The sequence below is a fragment of the Ambystoma mexicanum genome, chromosome 2p (assembly GCF_040938575.1).
Source record: "Ambystoma mexicanum isolate Mex_15411 chromosome 2p, UKY_AmexF1_1, whole genome shotgun sequence".
NCBI lineage: Eukaryota > Metazoa > Chordata > Amphibia > Caudata > Ambystomatidae > Ambystoma > Ambystoma mexicanum.
In genome coordinates, this window is record NC_090923.1 from 557360537 (window position 1) to 557383781 (window position 23245).

At 49.3% G+C, this 23245-nt stretch overlaps 1 protein-coding gene across 2 annotated transcripts in view; it reads right to left on the reverse strand.

Moving 5' to 3' along the window:
• The window catches only part of LOC138566555 (protein mono-ADP-ribosyltransferase PARP3-like), a 238599-nt gene that overhangs the window by 119537 nt on the left and 95817 nt on the right, over nucleotides 1-23245 (reverse strand). For both annotated transcript variants that reach the window (XM_069644028.1, XM_069644029.1), the window contains 5 exons: nucleotides 12661-12858; nucleotides 11896-12034; nucleotides 1532-1755; nucleotides 702-863; nucleotides 375-461 (listed from right to left, as the gene is read on the reverse strand). In XM_069644028.1, the coding sequence (XP_069500129.1) occupies nucleotides 375-461; nucleotides 702-863; nucleotides 1532-1755; nucleotides 11896-12034; nucleotides 12661-12858 (810 nt within the window). The remainder of the gene's footprint in view (nucleotides 1-374; nucleotides 462-701; nucleotides 864-1531; nucleotides 1756-11895; nucleotides 12035-12660; nucleotides 12859-23245) is intronic.

Consider the following 23245-nt stretch of genomic DNA (forward strand, 5'->3'; position numbering starts at 1 on the left):
CGCATATCCTTTTCTGCGTCTAGATAGGAGTGGTGTTTGTCAGGTTTTCTTTTCCTGAGGTTCTCTCTTGGATGAGGCTATTTGTCCCACTCTGATGTCAGTGGCATAGTCATATAATAAGGATGGAAGGGTAAGTAGGGTCGAGATGCATCATATCCACTATGGGCCTACTCTATGTTCAGTATTAACAGTTCTGAAGCAGCCTGCAGTCCTAACAGAAGGGAACAGAAATTCCCAATGGCTGCAAATACAACAGATATTAGAGCTTTGATACAATAATGCAAAGGATGGGAATGTGAACCACAAGCATTCAAAACACAGATTTGCTTCTTCAACTTCTTAACTCACAACGTGTTGGACACCGGCTCACTTACCTCTAACTCCCGGTTCACCTTCCATACGTTTAGGATTTTGAGTGGTCTATATGTTGGTCCGGTCACATCGACATAGGTTTTAATAATCTGAAAAGCAAAGGCAATGCAAGGACAGGTGAATCAATTAGGAAAAGGACAAATGTAAATGCAACTGATTTTGGAATACATAGAAAATTAAAACCAAGAGGAGAAGCTGTGCTCTTTCATGGGTCTAATGGGGGTATTATATCACTGGAACAAGTGGGTAATTTGGATCTCATTGATCATGGCAGTGAATGGATTGCATACTGTATCATGGGGGAATAAAGGTCAATATTGCCAGCATACCTTGAATTCCTCAGATGTTGGTGGCACAAGGGAGAGCTCGCATTTCAACAACATATAGTCTTCATCCAAAGGATGAGGGACCGTCTGTTCCAGCATCTCTTCTTCCTCTTTCTTCACCTTATTGGCTTGGAGGGTTTGCGCAAGTTCAATATCTGCCAGGACCTGCCAGGACACAGATCAAAGGTTTTATGGAGCTGCAGAGAAGCAAGGGGGAAAAAGGGTGGAGGCACATTATAGGTCACTACCCTGTGGACGTGCCCTGAGGGACATGTAGAGCCATGTACATATCGACTGAAGAGTGGCGTAGGCAGCCTTGGCAGGCATGCAGTGAGGTGTAATGGTCTGTGGATGCACAGTGAATAGGTGGGTGTATCTGGAATATAGTAACAGCAAGTGGTGTATGATGCCATGTAAATATGCAAAGGTTATAGATGCCCCGGTAGAAGCTGGTGGATGTAGTGCCAGGTGTGCAACTCGCCAGTTGGGTTGTACATGGCGTGCAGGTTTTTGCAGTTGTGCTGCAGAGTGATGTAGCCTCCGGTACTTGTAGAATAAGGACTTTGCTTCCCTTCTCTATGAGCATGAAGAGAAGGAGAGAAAGCAGCTTTCTGCAGATATACAATAATGGGTGGGTGGGTAGTCTAGTCTGCATGTGCAAAATGGCATATCTATTACTGGAGATGTGCAGCAAGGAATCAGCCGCTGCCACCTGTTTACTACTGGTGTAGTATTCAATGAACACATTGATACTTGGATATCCTTCCAACTAATACCTAATCCCTAAAAGAAGAAATAAGCATTGTCCTTTTCCGTGACCTGTGCATACTCACAAGCAGCATATCCTTCTTTGCTTGGATTACTTCTGCAGTATCAATGATGGGTGGCCGCATACGGCCAAAGTTATGTGGGACGATGGTGTAGAAGCGGGATGAGAGCTCTTCCAGATTCTTCTTGGAGGCTTTGCTCAGGAGCGACCGTTCAATCTCCTCCAGGGCCTCAAAGCCCTTGGCGATCTGTTGCTTACTCAGCTTCCCCAAAGGCATTTTCTTCACATCTACGATACACAGAGAGGCTTTAATTAATCTAGGCATTGTAACATAAAGGAAAAGAATAGGACAGCAGAGCCTTGCTATTAAAGAGCTGAGACGAGACTCTGGAATGATGGGTAAGAATAACAAATGGTGGAGTATGTTATATTAAGTTGTTTTGGAAAGCACTCGTTCAGCCCAAAGGAAACATTGGCGCTGAGATAACAGACTTCAATGATCCCACAGTGCAAGAAGTGCGTCTTAAGAGAAGGTGATCATCATTTAAGCGAAGATGAACAGGTAAAGAACTACAAGCATGAGGTTGCCTGCACTGCAAAAAATCTACCACCCCAACAAGCTAGATGAAAACTGGGAACCACTAAGAAAGCTTTTTCAGAGGATCTGAGCGACCTGACTGCCAAGAAAGGGAGGAATCTGTTAGTTAAAAAGACTGGCCCTTGAAATGTAAGTGCTTTACATTATTCACCAAACTCAAGTACTTAAAAAGAACTCTGATTGGGAGGCAATGTATAGTACTGAGAAGGAACAAGTTACTTACCTGTAACTGTTGTTCTCCAGCATGGGTCTGGCATGGATTCACATGCTCATGAATATTCCCCGTCAGGCTGGGAATCCTCGGTGAAGAAAAAATCAGTATCACTTTCGTTTCTGATCTGTCTTTCGTAGTAGTAACCAATCACTGATCTCTGCGTCATACTGACCACAGCCAATGACTGCCCTCTACCTAAGCCTCGCCTCTGGCAGCCATCTTCAGATTCAGTAGCACGTGAAGTGGCAGTATGACCAAGTGAAGAGCCGCAGAGGGGTAGGCGGGAGGGTTTGCATGTGAATCCATGCCAGACTCATGCTGGAGAACAACAGGTACAGGTAAGGTACAGGTAAGTAACTTGTTCCTTCTCCAACATGGGGTCTGGCATGGATTCACATGCTCATGAATAAAGAATACATAGCAGTACACACATACACAACCACGGGAGGTGGCAAAGGCTCAACATTAAGCATTACATCAAACTCAACATTAAGCAATTCTTACCTCCTCACCCGGCTCACCTTAGGCGAACAGATTGCGCAGCACTGCTTGGCCGACCCTGGACTCCTCCCTGGAATCCCGATCGACGCAGTAGAATTTCGTGAAGGTGTGCGTCGACCTCCACGTAGCAGCCCTGCAGATGTCCAGCAAGGGCACACCAGATGGGAACGCCGTGGTAGCTGCGATCGCTCTAGTGGAATGGGCTCTCGGACGGCCAGGCAGCGGTCGGTTTGCCAACCGATGACAGTACATGATACAGCCGGAGAGCCATCTGGAAATGGAGGCCTTTGAGAGAGCCTTCCCCTGATTGACAGGTCCAAAGTTCACAAAAAGTTGTGACGTCTTCCAAAAACACTTTGTGCGGTCCACGTAAAACCTCAGCGCTCTAGCCACATCCAGCGAGTGCAAAGTCCTTTCGGCCGGCGACGAAGGCGACGGGAAGAAAACAGGCAACACCAAGGGTTCGTTGAGGTGGAAGTCCGACGGCACCTTGGGCATGAAGGAGGGGTGCGTCCTGAGCACTACCCTCGTGTCGTGAAAAGTCAAGTACGGGGGCTTGCAGGAAAGGGCCTGCATCTCTCCCACCCGTCGTGCGGAGGTGATGGCCACAAGAAACGCTGTTTTCCACAAGAACTTCAACGGAGCCGAGTGCAGAGGCTCGAACGGAGGTCCCATGAGCTTGGTCAGCACCACGTTGAGCTCCCACGCCGGGGCCGGAGCCTTCACCGGCGGGAACGATCTGAACAGTCCCTTCATGAATTCTTTCACCAGACGATGAGACCACAAAGACGTCCGCCCCGTGGTTCTGGTGTATCGGGAGATCGCAGCAAGATGAATCTTGATGGACGCGTGCGCCAGTCCAGCCTTGGCCAGCATCAGAAGGTACGGCAGTACCTGGGAAGCCGTAATCCGTAGAGGGTTCATCTTCTGTGCGTGGCACCAGACAGAGAACCTCTTCCATTTGTGTCCGTAGCATTTAAGAGTTGAGGACGCCCTGGCCTTTGCAAGAACCTCTCTGCAGTCGACCGGTATGTCGTATCCTCCAAACTCTAACGCTGCAGGAGCCAGGCCTGCAAGTTCAGCGACTTCGGGTCGTGATGGAGGATGGCGCCTCCTTCCCTGGAGAGAAGATCCGCATCCACTGGCAGCTTGATTGACGGGGACGCTGACAAGTCCAGAAGGTCCGGGAACCATATCTGCCTCGGCCACGCAGGTGCGACGAGGATCATCCTGCACCGTGACCTCTTGAGCTGGTTGATGAGCCGGATCAGCAATGCCAATGGAGGGAACGCGTATAGAAACAGGCCCTCCCAGGGGAACGAGAAAGCATCGCCCATGCTCCTCGGCTCGGGAAACCTGCTGGCGAACCTCCGGCACTTGGAGTTCGTCGCCGTCGCAAACAGATCGATCTGGGGTGTGCTCCACCGTCGGAAGAGGCGGTCCACTAGATCCTGTCGTAGTTCCCACTCGTGGCACGAGCGCAGCTCTCTGCTGAGCGAGTCGGTGATGGTGTTTTTTATCCCTGCCAGATGAAATGGCACCAGAAACATCCCTTGGGCGACGGCCCAATGCCACAGATCCTGCGCCTCCTTGGACAGGGCTGGGGATCTGGTACCGCCCTGCTTCCTGATGTAGAACCTGGTGGTGGTGTTGTCGGTGAAGATCCTCACCACCTTGCCCTTGAGGGACGGAAGAAAGGACTTGAGGGCCCAAAACACTGCACGGAGCTCCAGGACGTTGATATGGAGGGACTTCTCCGTCGGAAGCCAAAGGCCTCTCGCGTGCAGATTTTCGGTGTGCGCTCCCCACCCTTCCAGGGAGACATCCGTGGTCACTGTCTCCTGGTGGCCGGGGGTCTGGAAGTCCATGCCCGCCGTCAGATGCGCGCGGGTGCCCCACCACCGGATCGCTCGTCGGAAACTCTCGTCGAGTGTGATCTCTCCTCGAAGCTGCCCGTCGTCTGGATCCAACGCGCGTCCAGGAACTCCTGCAATGGGCGCATCCGGAGCCTGCACAGGCGGATGAGATAAATGCAAGAAGACATCATTCCGAGGAGGGACTTGATGGACCTCACCCTGGCCGCGTCCGCAGCCAGCATCTGCTGCACCTTGCCCAAGATGGCCCTCGTCCTTTCCTCCGACGGAGAGGCCCGAAGCGACACTGTGTCGAGCTTCGCTCCCAGAAACAGTGCGTCTTGCGCGGGCACCAGGTGGGACTTGGCGTAGTTTATGGAGAATCCCAGGTCCGTGTGTAGTTGGACGGTCCTTGCCGTGTGCTCCAAGGCGAGCTCCTTCGTCTTTGCTCGGATGAGCCAGTCATCCAGGTAGGGGTAGACGTGGATCCCCTCTCGGCGCAGCTGCGCCGCCACCGGTGCGAGGCACTTGGTGAACACCCTGGGTGCCGACCTCAATCCGAAGGGAAGGGCTTTGAACTGGTAGTGACGCCCTTGGACCACAAACCGGAGAAACTTTCGGTGTCCCTTTAGGATGGGAATATGGAACTAGGCATCCTCCAAATCCAACGATGACAGGAAAGCGCCCTCCTCCAGTTGACCCAGGACGTGTTGGAGGGTGACCATCCGGAACTTCTGTGCCTTGATGAATTTGTTCAGTCGTCGTAGGTCCAGGATGGGACGCCATCCTCCCGTCTTCTTCTTCACGAGGAAGTATCTTGAGTAAACTCCGGAGCCCCGAAGCCTCTTTGGGACGAGCTCGATGGTGCCCTTCTTGAGCATCGCCTTTACCTCCAAGAGAAGTTGAGGGACGTGATGTTCTTTCCTGGCCACAGGGGGGATGCGCGGGCACCTCTTTAGAAACTGGAGCCCGTGACCCTGAGCTAGGGCGTCCAGCACCCAACGGTCGGTGGAGATGGAGTCCCACACGCTGACTAAGCTCGCCAGCCGGCCTCTCACCGGGGTGCTTCGGTGGTGGCCCGACCCCACGGCCGGTTCAGTCCTGCTTCGACGAGGCTTTGCCGCCTTGTCCTCCTTGGCGACGACGGCGGGGTCCGCCTGATTTGCCTCGTCCCCTGTAAGCTTCCTGTAACGACGAACGGGCCACTTGACGGTAGGTAGAAAATCCGCCGCTGGAACCTTTGGAGGCACCCTGTTTGCCTCCGCCGCTCCGAAAGGGCGGCCGCCATTGCTGGAGAACCCCAAGAGCCTGGGCCGTCTCCGTGTCCGCCTTGATGGCTTGAAGGGAATCATCCACTGTTTTCCCAAACAGGTTGTTTCCGTCGAACGGCATGTCCAAGACTCTGGTCTGCACGTCCCGATGGAAGTCAGTAGCCTGGAGCCATCCACGCCGCCTAAGGCACACGCCTTTCCCAACTGGCGAAATCCAGTGTCAGCGATGTCCGTCGCAATCGTAATGGCGTGGTCCGACGCCACCTCTCCTTCCTGCAAGATCTCTAGGGCTTCTGCGCTCTTGTCGTCTGGTAGGAAGTCCAGCAGGGGGGCTAGTTTGTACCACAACTCCCTGTCGTAGCGGGCTACGATAGCCAGGCGTTGGCTGCCTTAATCGTCGTCGCTGCCGACAAGATGACTCTGCGTCCCATCGTGTCTAATTTCTTTCCCTCGCCGTCCGGCGGGGAGGTCGACTTAGAGGCCGCGCCCCCCCCCCGCTTTCTTCCGGGGTCGGCTGTGCCCGAAGGCACAAGGGGGCCGCGTCCGGGACCCAGTACTTCTTCTCGTACCGATCCCTTCTAGCCGGCGTCGTGGATGGGTTCTTGAGGCGGGCGAGGCCCTCATCCCAAATATCATCTAGTAGAGGTACAGCGAGGACCGTCTTCCTCTTGGTCTCGTGCCGTTGATAAAGGAAACCTTCCTTCTTCCCTTCCGGGCAGAGCTGGAAAAGCTCGGATGCCCTGGCGATCATGGAGTGAAACGATCCAATCTCGTCGGGCGGGGAAGCCCGGGTGGGAGGTGACGACGGGAGATCCTCGTCGTAAACCTTGTCGTCTGTACCCATCGCGGCCATGTCAGTCCCCGTATCATCCCCACGTGTCGTGGACAGGGAGGAGGGCTGAACAGGGCGCGATGGCTGAAAAGGAGGTGGAGGATGAATCCTTCTTCTCTTAGGGGGAGGGCTCCCAGAAGGGCCTGGCTCCGGGTCCCCTGTCGGGAGCGGTTCCTCCGTTGGTGGTAACGGCAGTCTCATCCTTATCTCCAAGCATAAGGACTGTATAGCCAACAAAATGGCCGCCGAGTTGTCTTGCGGCACTGGTTGAGGGGAGTCCGACGGGCGGTCAGGAGCCCCGTCGGCACCCTCGACGTTCTCGTCGTCTCCTACGTCGGGGTCCCTCCCGACGGGCTGGTCTTCTTCCACGCCAACGCCGTGGCCTAAGACTTCGATCAGCTCCTCCTCAGAGGTTGAGGCCGAATCCACGACGACCTCCTGCCCCCCCTTTTTCTTCTCCGTCGGAGGTTTCACGGGGGTCCTGTCGATGGGCATGAAAGAGGACTCCCTCCGTGGTGGCAGGGAGACTCTGGGCCCGAGGTCGCCACCACTGGTGTAGCCTCCACAGGCTGAGCCAGGGCCGCCGCGACTGTCTCGATAGAGGCCTTGGCCGGGTGGATTAAGGCTTTCACCACCTTAGGTGCGCTCACCGCCTTCTCCTTGGGGGGAGGGTCACCGCCTCGCTCCCCCTCCGATGGGGCCTTCGAGCTCGACCGGGGTCTCTCCAGGAGCTTTGCCGGGTGCTCGGCCTTCCTCTTACCCGAGCCACAGCGTTGGCTCGTGGTTGATGCGCCGGGGAGGATGCGCCCTGCCTGGCGCCCATAGAGCCCGACCGTTCGGCGCTCCCGGTGCCAGTGGACTCGCGGTGCTTGGCCTTCTGTTGGACCTCTGTCGCCGGGGCGCCCTCAAAGGTCTTAGAAGACCGCTCTAACTTCTTCTTCTTCTTCTTCTTCTTCTCACCTGACGGGCTCTTTCCTTCCAGCCAGTTGGCGAGACGTTGATGGCGGTCCTTTATGGTCCGCTCCGACATATTGCCGCAAAACGCACAGTCCTTCTCCACGTGCGTCTTGTCCTCATGTAGGTAGTAAAGGCAAAGGGAGTGTTCGTCTTCCTTAAAGACATTCTGAAGCTGGCATCCAGGGCAGACCCTGAACAGCTTTCCGGGCGCCGAGCTTCCCTTCTCCTGGGCCATGTCCGAGATGGGCCTGAGAAACTTCTGGAGTCCTCCAAAAGCGTGGCTCAACAAAATCTTCACCCTTGAGGGGCGTAGACGAATCCGACACGGGTCCCCGTTAATCGGATGAAGAAACGGTGGAGCTTGAGGCTCTTTTGACCGAAAAAAAGAGAAATTTTTCTGAGAAAAAAAGTGAAAAAAGCACTAACGCTCGAAAGCAATAGCACGAGGATCCCAACACTTGAACGTGCAGTAAAAATCTGAAGATGGCTGCCAGAGGCGGGGCTTAGGTAGAGGGCAGTCATTGGCTGTGGTCAGTATGACGCAGAGATCAGTGATTGGTTACTACTACGAAAGACAGATCAGAAACGAAACGGATACTGATTTTTTCTTTACCGAGGATTCCCAGCCTGACGACGGGGAATATTCATGAGCATGTGAATCCATGCCAGACCCCATGCTGGAGAACTGAAACAGATTGGTCTACAACCAGAGTTTAACCCATTCAGCTTTGTTTTGATTAGTTTGATGTTTACAAATAGTACCAGATGGTTTATGTGTTTATGTTTAATATTTATAATGCGCACCAGGTACCCGAAGGCTGACGGGCATGGACTAACATACACAACACAAAAAGTGGGAAGGATCGAAAAGACTTCTCAGCAAGGTTAACAGATTCAGCGGGAGGAAAGAGCTCTAGGAGAAGAGCAGTCTCTTCAGTTGCTACTTAAAAAGTTCTGTGGAGGCTGTGGTTCTCAATATGGGTGGGAGGGCATTCTAAGCCATGGGAGCCACTGGGCCAAAGGCCCCCTGCCGTGACTTATTGGAGTTACTGTAGGGGACAATAAGAAGATTGGCGTTGTCTGATCTTAAAGCCAGCATATTATGTTTGATGACAGTGGCTTCTGTCAAATAAGTAGGCATTTAACCCATAATACATTTATGGTTAATAAGAAGACGCCTAAAGGACACCCTTGCTCTGATCGCGAGCCAGTGAAGACTTTTTCTAGCCTCAGGTATGCAGAATTGACGTAGTCAAGCCTACTAGTGTTGAAGGCATTCCCTAACTGAACTGAAAAGCGTGTAGTGCCTCCCTCGCTTAGGAGGTCATGTATTTGTATTTCTGTTTTGCATTTAGCCATATAGCTTACGTTGAGTAAGCTACAGTTTAATTTGTCTATTTTCCCTTGTGGGTTGTTGACTGTTCTTTCATGTGTCCCAGTCGGTGTGGTGTTTGTCAGGTTTTCATTACTGGGGATTCTCTCTGGGTTGCGCATGCTAGGTGGTATTGTTCTTGGGTGTTCCATCTCTTCCTCAAGCAGTCCAATTATGTTGATGGCGGGGTTGCTTAGCTTTGGTTTGTGCAGGGTTGTGGATTATTTGAGCGCGGGTGCTTTATTCCAGTCCTCGGTAACGTAGAGGTTGTTAAAGGTTAAGGAGTCAAGTTTGCTCCCGATTTTTGTTGGGGTATTTTCCAAGGAGCTATCCGGGTTGCAATATTTTGTTTTTTGGTGCTTTTAGGTTTGGTGTCTTGGTGTGGTCCACGTTTGTTTGGGTTCTTGCACGTGGATAGTTTTCAGGTTGTCGGTTATCCATTGCAGTGGAGCGGTAGCGTGAGAAGTATTCTGTGTTTGCTCTTTTCTTGGGCTGTATCCTTTGTCTGTTCATCAGTGTCACCATTGGGTTCCTAGGTGTTGTGAATTCTGGAGGGTAGGTTCCATCATGTTGGGTTATAATTTCCCTCCCGTTTCTATTTTCCGTTCTTGCTTCTTTCTCTTTCTTGTGATAAGGCATGGTGGTGAGTGTTTTTCCTTTTTGGAAATTATTGCTTGTATTGAGTTTGTGAGGAAAGTTCCTAGAGTAGGTGTCATCTTTGTTAGGCAGCTCCATGGCCTTTCGTTATATTTCCTTCGCATTTGTAGTTTCCTTTCATGTTTGTTGTTAGTTGTTTATTCTATAGCAGGTTACAAATTTCCACGCGGTCCTGGTTTCCTTTACGGTTGGTGTGGACCGAGTGTGTAGTGCTGTAGTGAGCTCTGTTTTTCAGTGGTGCTGGTAATTCTATATTTTTAGTTTTGTGCTTGAGTCAAGTTGACAGTGGCAAAGGCCTCCATGTGACGACACTGTATTGCATCGCAGTGGCAATTGCCTCCCTGTGGTGTCCTGGCGTTGCTTCCCAGTGGCGGGTTTTAGGGTGCAGTGGGATGTACGCCAGTTATGGTGTGGCATTGGAGGGTAGGGAGATTTGATCTGTGGTTGGCACCGACTGCAGCTAAACTTTTTGTGTGTGGCAAGGAATAACTAGTCCCAACGTGTTACTGAGTGCTACGCGATTAATAGGGGGAGGAATCAGTGCCCTGTTAGATCAGGCCGCAGCAGCTTTTAGGATGGTCACTGTGGAGGTATGGGAGTGTATTAAGGTTCAGACACTGGCTGGGCTGTGGCTGGGCTAACTGAGACCAACAGTCACAATGTGTACTTCTGAATGCTGTGTGTGACCTATAGTACAGGTAGTTCAAATCAAATAGAGCTGTTCCTGCTGTGCAGCTAGTTTCAAGATGAGTGCATTCATCTTCAATATTCAATACGGCTAATTTCAGAGTATATGCAGTACCTACAATGGGTCTAGTTCCAGGTTATATGCGTAATTATGATACTGCTGGCTTAAAGATGTGTGTATTAGCCTACAATGCAACTGGTTTCGCGAACACATGTAGCATTCAATAGCGAAGCCTGGAGTGCAACACAATGAAGCACAATGGCCAACTATGGTGCACAGCCCAGTTCAACACAAGCTAGTTATGGAGCGCAGTACAGTTCAACCCGATAGCCAGCTATAGAGTGCAGCACAGTTCAACACAAAAGCTAAGTATGGAGTGCGGCACAATTTCAACACAATGGGCAACTAGCATAGCACAATTCAACAATAGGCCAACTATGGGGTTCAGCACAATTCAGCACAATGGCTAGCTTTGGGTTGCAGGACAATTCAGCACAAAGCTAACCGCAGAGCACAGCACACTTCAACACATGCTAAGTATGTAGCGCAGCACAATTCAGCATAATGGACAACTATAGAGCACAATACAGTAAAACACACAAGCTAACTACGGAGAGCAGCATTGTTCAACACTGTAGTATGGAGCCTAGCACGTTGGCTAACTATGGAATGCAGAACAGTTCAACACAATGGCCAACTACAGTGCGCATCACAATTCAACACAATGGCTAACTATAGAATGCAGCACAGTGCAATACAATGGCTATCTGTGGAATGCATCACAGTTCAACACAATGGCACACAATGGCCAACTATATAATGCAGAACAGTTCACAATAGTAGTAGTATAAGAGTGGCAGGGTTTTCTGGAGCACAGTAATGGCTGTGCTCCCCGCCCGTACCACCTTAGCTGGCTGTCGCTGTAGGATGACTTGTGAGGCGTCCACAAGCAAATGGGGCAAACGGGGAGGGGAGCTGCCCACAGGGGAGCTGCCCCTTGCCGACGGCTGCCTGGGCAAGGCTGCCCTAGGAGGGTCTCTAATGTATAGCAGTTAAAGTCAGGTGCAAAAGCACTGGCCAATCCTAACACTGTGTGGCTGGCCTGGGAAGAGGGGAGGAAGGACAGCCAATGAGGGAGCTCGAAAGGGAGGTTGGCGTGTGCAGGAAAGCAGTCCTGGCCTGGATGCAAGGTATGAAGAAAGGCTTACCTCGCCAATGCTGCTTCTCTCGGTATAGTGAGCAAATTAGTGCCTTAAAGAGACAACATAGGATACGTTAACTTACCCTCCACTCTTAACGGACATTGCCCAAGAGAATGGCTTGTGCATTGATGTCCTCTGCATCTTGACTATGTGTAAGAGCTGCATTACAGAGATTATAGATCTCTGCCCAGGCACAGAGATATCGTTGTGGGCGTCTTCCCTGCACCACCAGACACAGCGCTGTCTCTGTGGCTTCCTTCCCCCCACTCCCAAGGAGTCTTACCTATGTTCATAGTCTGCATGGCTTCCCTGAACATGTCGTTGCTGAAGAGGAGAGACACCAGATCCTGGGTGGGTTTGTCCAGGGAACATGGTCGGATCGTCGTCTTTACCTTTTGCACCTCCCCATCAACTGTGTCCACCTGAAAGAGTGAGGAGAGGGTTAGGATATGGACAGTGCTCAAGCTATGCCAGAGGGATCCAGATGAACTGAAGTCCTTAAAGCCCTCCTAAAACCTTCCCAGAATAAAGTGCCGCTACTGCTCCTTCCATCCCTGAATGTCTCCCTAACCAAGGTCCTTTTTGGACTCCCTTTGGCAGATTCACAATCCAACATCCATGCACAATGATAGCCTGGCACACTAACCCATGAAAACACATACATGATGTACCCGCTGCACGATCTAATCACTGTTCCACTAAACAAACGGTCCAATGCACCCCCAGGCAAAATAGCACAATTTTGCACAACTACTAGATCATGTGTGTGACATGCCTCCCCTGCCACAGAAAGCCACTACATGCCTTTCTCGAGGGATGATACCACCTTTTCCCTCCAATCGTCGCTCCCATGTCCAAGCCCGGGGAAGAAACCAAACACTTGTCAAAAGCCTCCCCGAGATATCCCTACCAATCCTCGCTCCTGAAGTAAGTGCTGCCACCCATGTGAAGTGCCTCTCCCGCCCCATATTCTCCTGCTCCAGAAGAAAGGAAAGTACAGCTGCAGCAACGTTTGGGGACAAGGTTTGTATCAGTGTGTGCCACTCACCTTCACAGTGACCTCTGCTTCTCCGTCTTCCTCGTCCCCCCGCTGCACTTCAATCATAGTGTACTTCCCTGCATGCTCCACAAAATGTTCACGATCAGCCCAGTTATTCTTGGTTTTATCCTTGAACTTCTTCTCAAAGTCTTTCTTGGCAGCTTCCAGGGAGGCACAATTTGTCAGCTTTGACTGGCCAATCTCTCCCTAAATGGCAGTAGAGATTGGGACAAATGGTACAGGATGGTTATTCACTTCTCCAACATGCTGTTCAAAACATATTGGATCACAAACTAAACGGACAACCAACCATTATTAGTGCAAGGGGTATTGCTGTTCTGAGAGGAACACTAACATTTAGGTATATGATCAAGCTACAAACTATTTCCAAAGAGCAACAAGCTGTACAATGAGCCTTCCAATAGCAGGAGCATGTTTAATGCACCGTGATATGCACCAAGTTGTACTGTATAGGGTGCATATCTAGAGAGGATTGATATGATATGATTGCTTATTTATAACATGCTTAATACCCAGAGGTTTCAAAGCGTGAACCCGGGGATCGAACCTGTGTTGCTCCGTGTCGTCTTGCTTCCAAGGCGTGCACGTTGCCCCTGAGCTATCCTCGCAAGACAATTACAAACCCTAGCAAGTGATTTGGGTAATGTAATCAGGACTGTACATACTGCTGTAGGATGACAAGAGAAATGGAAATACAGTTTCTGATCAAAAGCTTTCCACTTGAAATAGTCCATTCATGCCAATTCAAGGGGAACGTTTAATGCACTGTTTCCCTTTATTTTAGTTGTAATTTAAATGCATATGATCCCAATTTTAATGCACCTAAAAATGAGTAGGCTTCACAGGACTTCATCCCAACATCAGGCAATACAACTAATTTGAACACCTAGCCATCAGAACCCGCAACAATACAAACACATACTTAGAATAGCCTACCTCACAACAGGCCCTGTCACACATTTCCCTACAGAGTGGATGGAGCACCTGGCCGAGGCCACTAACACCTCAGATATGATCCTGGTACAAGGAAACAAACATTTGGAATTAAGTTAAAGACACATGCAAACTCCTGGATATCATGTCCAATGTAAGATTTATACAGCTGATCCTTAGCCCCACTCATTCTCGTTTTCATTCTCATTCCACTCATAACTTCCATGCTATGGTTGCACTTAACCTACGTTACTACAACCCTGGAGCTCTGGTTAGATCACTTCTTGATTCGTGGAACCATCAGCACCACCTAACATGTACAGGAAAACCAATGAACAAACCTCAAGAACACATATGCATTAGACCTGAAAAAAAGATCTCCCTAGGGCTTCTGCAAAGCTCTTGTCCTTCAGCCTAAATTACCTCTAAATTACGTCATTCCCATTGGTGACGCAGATGCCCTGCTGACCAAATTCCACACAGTGTGTGTAAAACCTTGAATGCCCTAGCTCTTATGTACTGAAACATCCCAAAATTGCTTCCAATGCAAAATAAAAATGGTTTGAGTGACAACTTGCACTCCACAAACAAGAATGCTGGATACCCGAGTGGTTTTGGAACAAATCTCAGAGCCCACAGGGCAAAGCCAAATGCAAACGCCTGAAATTGCCAAGAGCGGAGAAAATCTTTACCATCTTCAAAGAAATAACAAACCAAGCACAAGCAGGCAACACATAGGAACCATCACAAGAACAGAGAAAAGTTGGCAGCTTTCTTTGTTGCAAAAGTGAACAGATGATCCATCCAACGATTGTTATCCGCTACCTCGTCATATCCTACACTTAGTAACAGATCTCCTCCCTTCACAACATTCCAAACAGTCTCCCACAAAGGTATCTTAGGCACCATCAAAAAGTTGAAAGCTTCAAAACCTCAAGCCTTCGCTTTGCTCGGCCCCTCTAACCAAATCTGATTCATTTGCAATGATTTGGTCAATGAGGAGAGTCCTGGAGAAGTGTAGCAGTTCTCGTCTTTGCCACTCCGTGAACTGACTGGATCTGTGCCTCAGCTCCCACTGCACACATTACCTTACAGTGAGGTGCGGTAGGGATACTTTGCACTGTGGCTAATTGCAGAATGTGTCCAAGACGATCTGGTGGCAGTGTATATTTTTCAACCGTATTTCTTTTTTTGTTTATTTAGCTGTATAGCACACCAAACCCTCGGGTATCTGGGCGCATTACATGTTATACATTTTTACAAGGTTACTTATCATTATACACAGATGGGCACGTATATACAGTGTAGAGTACCCACATATAACAGAAATAGCAGACCAAATAGGTAAATCGTGGTACATTCAGAATTATATACATTTACAATGGTGATGGTTGTAATACAGGGTGCAGAGAGGTCATAATACTATGTTTATTTTGTCACATGCGCTTTTGCACTTTACCATGCAACAGCTTTTAAAATAACATATGCTCTAAAATATGCTCCCAGGAGATTTTCGTTTGCCCCTGGCCTGCCTCATGCCATCTCAGGGCTGGATTTGCCATGTATGGTAAGCCCTTTCCCACAAAAAGCCTCAGCTTTTGTGATCAAAGCAGCGGTATGAGTTTGGCCAGGCTGAGGATTGGGACCAAATAAACAGTCACAATACCCACATCCGGCTGCAGATTTTGTCTGTTACTGGGTAGACTTGGTGGCCGTAGACTATCCATGACTGGACAGCCCCTGCCAGTTTAAATGGTGCAGATTGTCACCATTGGTAGGCTGGGTATTGACTCTAGCTCGAATCCTAGATAAAAGGAGAATTGTTGTAACCATTCAACAGATCGTTGGAGCCAAGACCCCTAAAAAGATGAGAATTTCGATGAAGTCCCAGAACTCATCGCTACAGCCATCCAGCATGGTCTTCAACAATCCCGGCAAAGCCATGCTCCTTTGTTGATCTTGAGATCATCTGGGCTTCAGTCCCTGGACCAGTGGGAACAACCAGTCTCGACCCCTACTGGAGGATCCTGACCTTGGAAGCCTTCGGAAGTCTCATGGAACAATTCTGTGGGCCAATTAGCTTTCTCGTTTGCTACCCCATTGTATCCGCATCGATTGCAAGCCCTGTTTTAGGACCCTGGCGAGAAGATCCGCGACCACTGGTACTTTGACTGGAGGGGACGCTGACATGCTGAGAAGGTCTGGGTACCAGATCTGCCCCGGCCACTCTGGAGCGACGAGGATCATACTGCACTGGCACCATCTGAGAAGATTGATGACTCGAAGAGGCAACGGAGGGAACGCATACAGAAAGATGCTGTCCAAGTGGAATGAGAATGTGTCCCCTATGCTCCCTGGCTGGGGAAACCTGCTGGCGAACCTCCGGCACATGGTGTTCATCGCCGCCGCAAACAGATCGATCTGGGGATTGCCCCATTTGAGGAAAAGGTAGTCACTTGATCCTGTCAAAGCTCCCACTCGTGGCAAGAGTGCATTTCCCTGCTGAGGGAGTAGGCGACGTTGTGTTTTACTCCTGCCAGGTGAAACGGAATGAGGAACCTCCCCTGGGCGACGGCCCAATGCCATAAGTCATGCGCCTCTTTGGAGAGCGGTGGGGATCTGGTGTCCCCCCCCTGCTCACGTATATAAAACATCATGGTGGTATTGTCCATGAAGACCCTCACCACCGTGCTCTTGAGGGATGGCAGACACACCCTCAGGGCCCAAAATACCACCCGTAGAACCAGAATGTTGATGTGTAATGTCTTCTCCTCCGGTAACCACAGGCCTCTGGCGTGAAAACTGCCGGTGTGTGCTCCCCATCCTTCCAGTGAAACGTCCGTCGTGACCACCCTGGTACAGGGGTGTGGGGGGGGGTCTGGAAATCTGTGCCTCCGGATAGATTGGGGTGCACGCCCCACCACCTCATCATCCAACGGAACTCCTTGTCGAGCACGATTTTGTCCTGCAAGCCTCCGGACGCCTGGACAGAACGGGCGTCGAGGAACTCCAGTAGCGGGCGCTTCCACAACCTGCTCAGTCGAATGAGGTAAATGACGACATCATGCCGTGAAGGGACTTGATGGCTCTCATCATGGCAATCTTCGGTGTAAACAGCCGTTGCACCTTGCCCAAGATGGTTGCTATCCTCTCCTCCGACGGCGCCGCCAGGCACAACACTGTGTTGAGCCAGGATCCCTGGAACAGAGTGTCCTGCGATGGAGTGAAGCAGTATTGGGCATAATTCACTGAGAACCCCACACCCGTCAGTAGTCGGACGGTCTTCGCTGTGTGGTCAACAGCAATGTCCCTCGATCTGGCCCGGAGGAGCCAGTCATCCAAGTAAGGGTAGACGTGGATCCCTTGCAGTCGTAGATGGGCCGCCACCGGAGCCAGGCACTTTGTGAAGACTCTGGGTGCTGACTTTAATCTAAAAGGAAGGGCCTTGAATTGGTAATGCTTCCCTTGAACGACGAAGCGCAGAAATCTGCGGTGTCCTTTGTGGATGGGGATGTGGAAGTACACATCCTCCAGGTCCAACAACGACAAAGTCTCCCTCTTTCAGCTGTCTGAGCACTTGTTGAAAAGTGGCCATCCTGAACTTCTGGGATCTTATGTATTTGTTCAGTCGTCGTAGGTCGAGGATGGGCCTGCAGCCCTCAATCTTCTTTCATATGAGGAAGTACCTTCAGTAAACTCCGGAGCCCCGGAGCCGCTTTGGAACTAGCTCCATCGTCCCTTTCCTTAACATGGCCCGCACCTCCAGCAGCAGCTGAGGGATGCGATTTTCCTGCCGGAAAATAGGTGGTATTCGGGGACACTTTTGTTGGAATTCTAATGTGTGTCCATGGGCGAGAGCGTCCAGCACCCAATGGTCGGTGGAGATGGTCTTCCACACGCTGACGAAGTTCACCAGCCGGCCTCCCACCGGGGTGCATGGGTGGGGTCCCGACATCCTGGTCGGTTCAATCCTGTTTGGAGGTCGACGGGCTGCCCAGCGGTCCCTGACAACAATTGGAGCAGCCTCTGTTGGCTTCCTGGGTCGAAGAGATTGGGGGCTGGCTGTAAGAGGTGGAGTCCCCCCCAAAACCCATCAAAGATTGGCTAGATTTCCCTCCTGAGGAACGAAAGGACTGCCATCATTGTGGTGGAGTGCCTAGGGCACGTGCCGTCTCTGTGTCCGCCTTGATGGCCTGGAAGGATTCATCCACCGCTTTTCCGAACAGGTTGTCCCCATTAAAAGGGCATGTCCAAAACCCTTGTCTGGGCCTCCTGCCTAAAGTTGGTGGCCCTGAGCAAGCCACGACGACAAAGGCAGACGCTGTTAGCCATCTGGCAAAACCCTGTGTCCGCAATGTCCATGGCCACTGCGATGGCATGATCCGAAGCCACCTCACCTTCTTAAAGAAGTTTCAAGGCCTTGACCCGCTTGTCGTCCGGGAGGAAGTCCAGGAGAACAGCTAGCTTAAACCACAGCTCCCGGTCGTACCTGGCTACGATGGAGAGGGCGTTGGCAGCCTTGATCGAGGTCACCGCAGAGTAGATAACCTTCCTACCCATCGAGTCAAATTTCTTCCCCTCGCTGTCCAGAGGGTTGGACGAAGCATTAGATGTCAAAAACACAGCAAAAAACTCAAAGAACAAAGCATGAGGCCTCCCAACACTTGAACGTGCGGTAAACATTTGAAGATGGCTGCCTGGAGAGGGGCTTAGGTAGAGGGCAGTCATTGGCTGGGGAAGTATGATGATTGGTTGTTAGGAGAAAGACAGTTCAGAAATGAAACTGAAACAGATTTTTTCTTTTGCAGACACCATGCTGGAGAAGACATTAAAAACAACATATAATAAATAACATATTTTATGTTAATTTAACCTTTATCCAAAAGTGTACTTTATCCTAGCATACATAATGATCATGGACTAAAAGTGATGTGTGCAATAATAGAAAGAGGAACCAGGTGGAGTTCGTTAAAACATATACTCCTAAGTTTTTAAAGTGATAAAGGAGGGATAAGGCCTCCTTCCATACATAAAAAATCAACAGTGGTGATGACCAGGGATTCAGAACTATAAATATAAACCTCATAATTGGTCAGATTCTATAAACCTGGCATTAATTGCCAGGTGCAGATAACTTTTTACATATTGATTTCTCAATTTAACACAAGCTGTTAAAACATGACGAGCTGTTTCCGCAGTTGAATTACAAAGACAAGTCCTGTCTTTATGTTGGAGATCAATCCATCTTCCTGTGTGCTCACAGGTCGGTAAAATGTTAAAATGTTGATCAGTAATAAATCTACTTATTTGTAGAGCACAACTTAGTAAGATAAGAGCGCGGAGCCGTTTTCCTGAAACTCTGAGAGCTGTAGCTATCGTACATCTTTTTCCCCAAAGAGTGCAGCAATGTATTTACCAAAGCCATATCGTAAGTCTTCTTTTTAGTTTTGGCTATTAGGTGGTGCTGAAAGCGATACCGATATAGCCGCAACTATTGTCATTGAAATAAGAGCTTTAACATGAGAGCTTGAAACAAGCTTTGGATGCAGGTTTGTTTTAATGCTTTTCAATGCAGGTTGACATATGAGGATGGATACATGGTAGTTTGACTATGTGTGCCACCCATTTAAAGTCCCTTGCCAAGTGAAATGGATGGAATTTTCCGCTCCCTTCCCACGTATCTCCACCCACGACATACCTCTTTTTGCACTCTTTGGCTGAATTTCTACTGTGTGGTGGATTTGTCAGCCATTTTTACTTCCAAAATGGAGGTCGTCATCTGTTTCTGTTAATGTTATTTTTAAGTTTTTTGACTTCATTGATGCTTTTTAAAATAGTTACTGCATCTTTTAGGTTATGTCCCATATGTTAATGTATTTTGTTTTCCAAATAAATAAGTTTTGTTAAAGATACACGTTTTATAAAATGGCTGTCACATTGTCCATATACTGATTTGTGGGTGGTGTTGCAGTGTCACCTGATGTAAACACAACCTGATTGGCTATGCAGATAATGATGTCAAGAGGATGCCATTGGTTCTGCAGTCTGTGTTTCTGTACAGAGGGCAGTCTTTTTATTTCAGCATTCGATCACTCTTGCCTGGAGCACGTACCCTTCCCTCCGTGCAGTACCCAGACCCAGCAGCGCTCTCCTCATTTCTGGCCCAGAGTAAACAGATCCAGGGAAGACGGGCGGGCACCAACCACCACTGGTCATCTGCGGCAAAAACAGTACGTAAAACACAGCTCTGTGTGTGCTTACGTAAATCACACTGTCTTCCGAAGTCGGGAGCTGCACTGCCAATGCTGCTGCGGTTGAGCACACGCTGGAAGAGGCAGTTTCTACGCTGCGTTGCGACAGCTGCTCACACAGGCCGCCAGCGCATGCCGCCCGTTTGCAATGAGCACAGAAGCCAGGCCTGGAAAGGGGGGGGGAGTCACGGCAGCTTGTCTCAACTTGTCTCTGCATTAAAAAAAGCGAATAAGACATTTTCTTTCACACAACGTATTTTATAACACGCTTCGTTAAGCACAGACCCGAGATTCGAACTTGTGTTGCTCTGCATCATATTGCTTCCAAGACCGGTGTGTTTCCACTGAGCTATACTACCCGTGATCTTAGATCACCTTTCTTGAGGATTTTCCTGGGTTGCCTAAAGGAGAATTATCCTTTTATTTTCGAAACAGCCGTACATTGAGCATCATTACAAGTTTGCCGGTCCGAAAACAACGATGCCGGTAAGCTTACCGGCACCGTTGTTTCCGGACTGGCAAACTACGAGTCTGCTGGCAGGTGCCGTTTCACCCGCCAGGGACCTGGCGGGCAGAACGGCACCTGCCAGCAGACTTTGACAGCAGCACCGGCAATGTTGCACACAGTGCCGGTGCTTCCGTCCTCCCCATTCCCATTTAGTCCGATGGAACCCGAATGAGAATGGGGAGTAACAATTGCCGCTGCTTCACTTACCGGACCGCCGGGGATGTAATGCCCCGGTTATTCCGGCAGGTCAGGCGGCGGTAATTCATCACAAGTCCGGCGGCAGCCTGCCAGTTTTACTGGCACGGCTACCGCCGGACTCGTAAGGAGGCCCATTGTATGTTTGTAGTGAAATCATAGCAGAATACAGATAATTATTATATGACCGCAGTTTGCACTCTAGAACTATTAATTTCGTGTTAAGCAATATAATTATGATGCTGTATTAATACTAATCTATCTGACTCAAGCAACCGAGACAGACTGAAACAAAAGCCATTTGCCAGGCATTGCTGCAGTGATAACTGATCAATAATGGTAGCAGCTGCAAAATGGTGCAAGTAACTAGACATAAAATAGCAGTGCCTGGCAAATACCTAATACTTATACAGAAGCCAAAACTGTTTAATAGAATGTCCACAATGGGAGATTGGATTGATTGGGCAAACGTTATACCAATTTGAGTCAGGTGATTACAAGCAGTCACACGTAATCTGTCCAAAAAAGGATTCATACAAGTTTGCTCACTTTCACCAGCTACAAGCTGTTAGGGAGAATTCTCAGAAATGTGCCAGTTCCTTCAATCTTAGAGGCCCGCAGCAACTTTGCTGGATTTTGAGGACTTGATTTTTTTAACCTGGAGAGATCGAGACTCTTTTTTTCCCACTCTCTCGTGTATTTTAATGTGATTTTGAACTCTTTGTTTCTATTGGTTATGAGTCCGATAAACTCCATAGACATCTTTTACATTGTGTCACACAGCATCTTCAGTGCAGTGGCACAGGGAATTCTTTCATATTTCTCAAAGTTTTAAATACCTTTTCTGGGATAAACTACTGTTTCCCAGAGCAGTAAAGTGCAATTGACTTTACTTACATTTGTAACTTTCTAGACCCAGCACACACTATCTTACAATAGGGTGCTTGAGGGGTTACCTAGTGTCCCCTTTTCTCACTGAATGGCTGGTGGCCGTGGTTTTGTTTTAACTACCGTGGTGTGCATTTACCGCGGGATGCATTAGCAGCTGCTGTAAAGCACCCAAGGGTGCCATTTTTCACAAAATGGCCCCGGTCTTCTTTTTTTCATCCATTTCTTTGTGGAAAGGTCGTTCTTGAGATTTACTCTGCCCGCCAAACCAGGTTTGGTCCCATTGTTCACTTTGCCTTTGGCGGGATCCACGAGTGAAGCCCGCCTCTGGCTCCATTGTGTCTGGGGTGGGCAGGAAGTGAGGAAGGTGCCCTAAACTCCATGTGTTTAGTCTCCTACGGGACCCAAATGGCATCTGTAGTGATTGGCCAGCTGACTGTCTGGCAAGGATAGCCACCCTGATGGGTGACTGAGCTAGGCTGGAATGAATGGGAGAGAACTGAATAAAAGGCAAGGCTTTTGGCTTGGAAGGCAGAGTCGACCACTGGACGAAGGAACCGAAGAAGAAGAGGACACCTGCTGCAACTCCTGGACCGTTGGTTTGCCCGGTGAAGTCCTGCTGCAGTGCTGAAACTCCAAATTCGTATCGACAGAGAAACCCCTGCAAGGACGACTTCTCGCCTTGAGTTGATGGTTGATGCTGGAAACCGAATAGCCAGGGAGAGGAACACCAGATTGTGTGCGTCGCTTTTAAGTTGGCAAAGAGCTTCTGAAAGATCCTCCGGACTCCCAGGAAGCAGGACTGACCAAGCCTGAGCCCCCTCAACACAGTGCATGACCCCAGAAGCAAGGAAAGTCCATCTCGACAGCCAGAAACTGCGGTGTTGCTATTTGTGGTAGTCCAGTGGAGCTGAAAAACCGAAGTGCCCCATGTTGGAAAGATTCCCAATTGCGAGCGGTGACCATCCCATTGCAGAGCAGGAGTCCCCAGAAGTCCTCCCTCTTGTCCCCACAACTGAAGCACAGAAACAGTGAGAGCTGCACAGGAACAGAAGTCATCTGCTGTGCTTTTTCTTCAATACATAGGTAAGTCTGAGAGAACTTACCTCTCATTGTAGAATTACTTGCATCTTCTACCTCTCACAAGTCTAATCAGCTTGTGGTCCTACATTTGATTCTTCTTTTCTTCAAAGACTTCTAAAACATTGTGCAAAGACTTTTCTACTTACCTACCAGAAGTGCTTCATCCTATATAAGACTTTTGCCCAATGACTTTGGCTTATCCAGTTTTACTGAATGACTCCGCTTAGGGGATCCAAAAGTATTTGCCTGCTTAAGAATATTTGTGGTTTCTTGTTGTTCCAATAACCTTTTTCTTTTGCCAACTGCTAAATGTATTCTAAATGCAAACAGTAAGATATGAATGTTCCCTGCACCCTAGCTATTGAAGTCACCTGAGGGTGTAGGTTGTGTCTGTGGGCCATCCCAAAAGGGTCTTTACTGGATTAGAAACTAAGTGCACAGTATTGAGGGCTATTTGTGTGTTACTTTTTATATTGCTCCCTTCTGAAGAAGGCTTATTCTAACTGACTAAAAAATGAATTAATAATTGTTTATTCAAGAAACCTTGTATAGAAGTGTTTATTTGAATACTTGTCACTGTGAATCTCTGCGTAACTCCCCTACAGCTCACACTGACCCCTCTTGAGATAAGCCTGGCTGCTCAACATGCGACCAAAACTGTGTAGTACAAGCTTATACCAAAGGTTGGGTTTCCTATACCTGTAGTCAGAGTTGT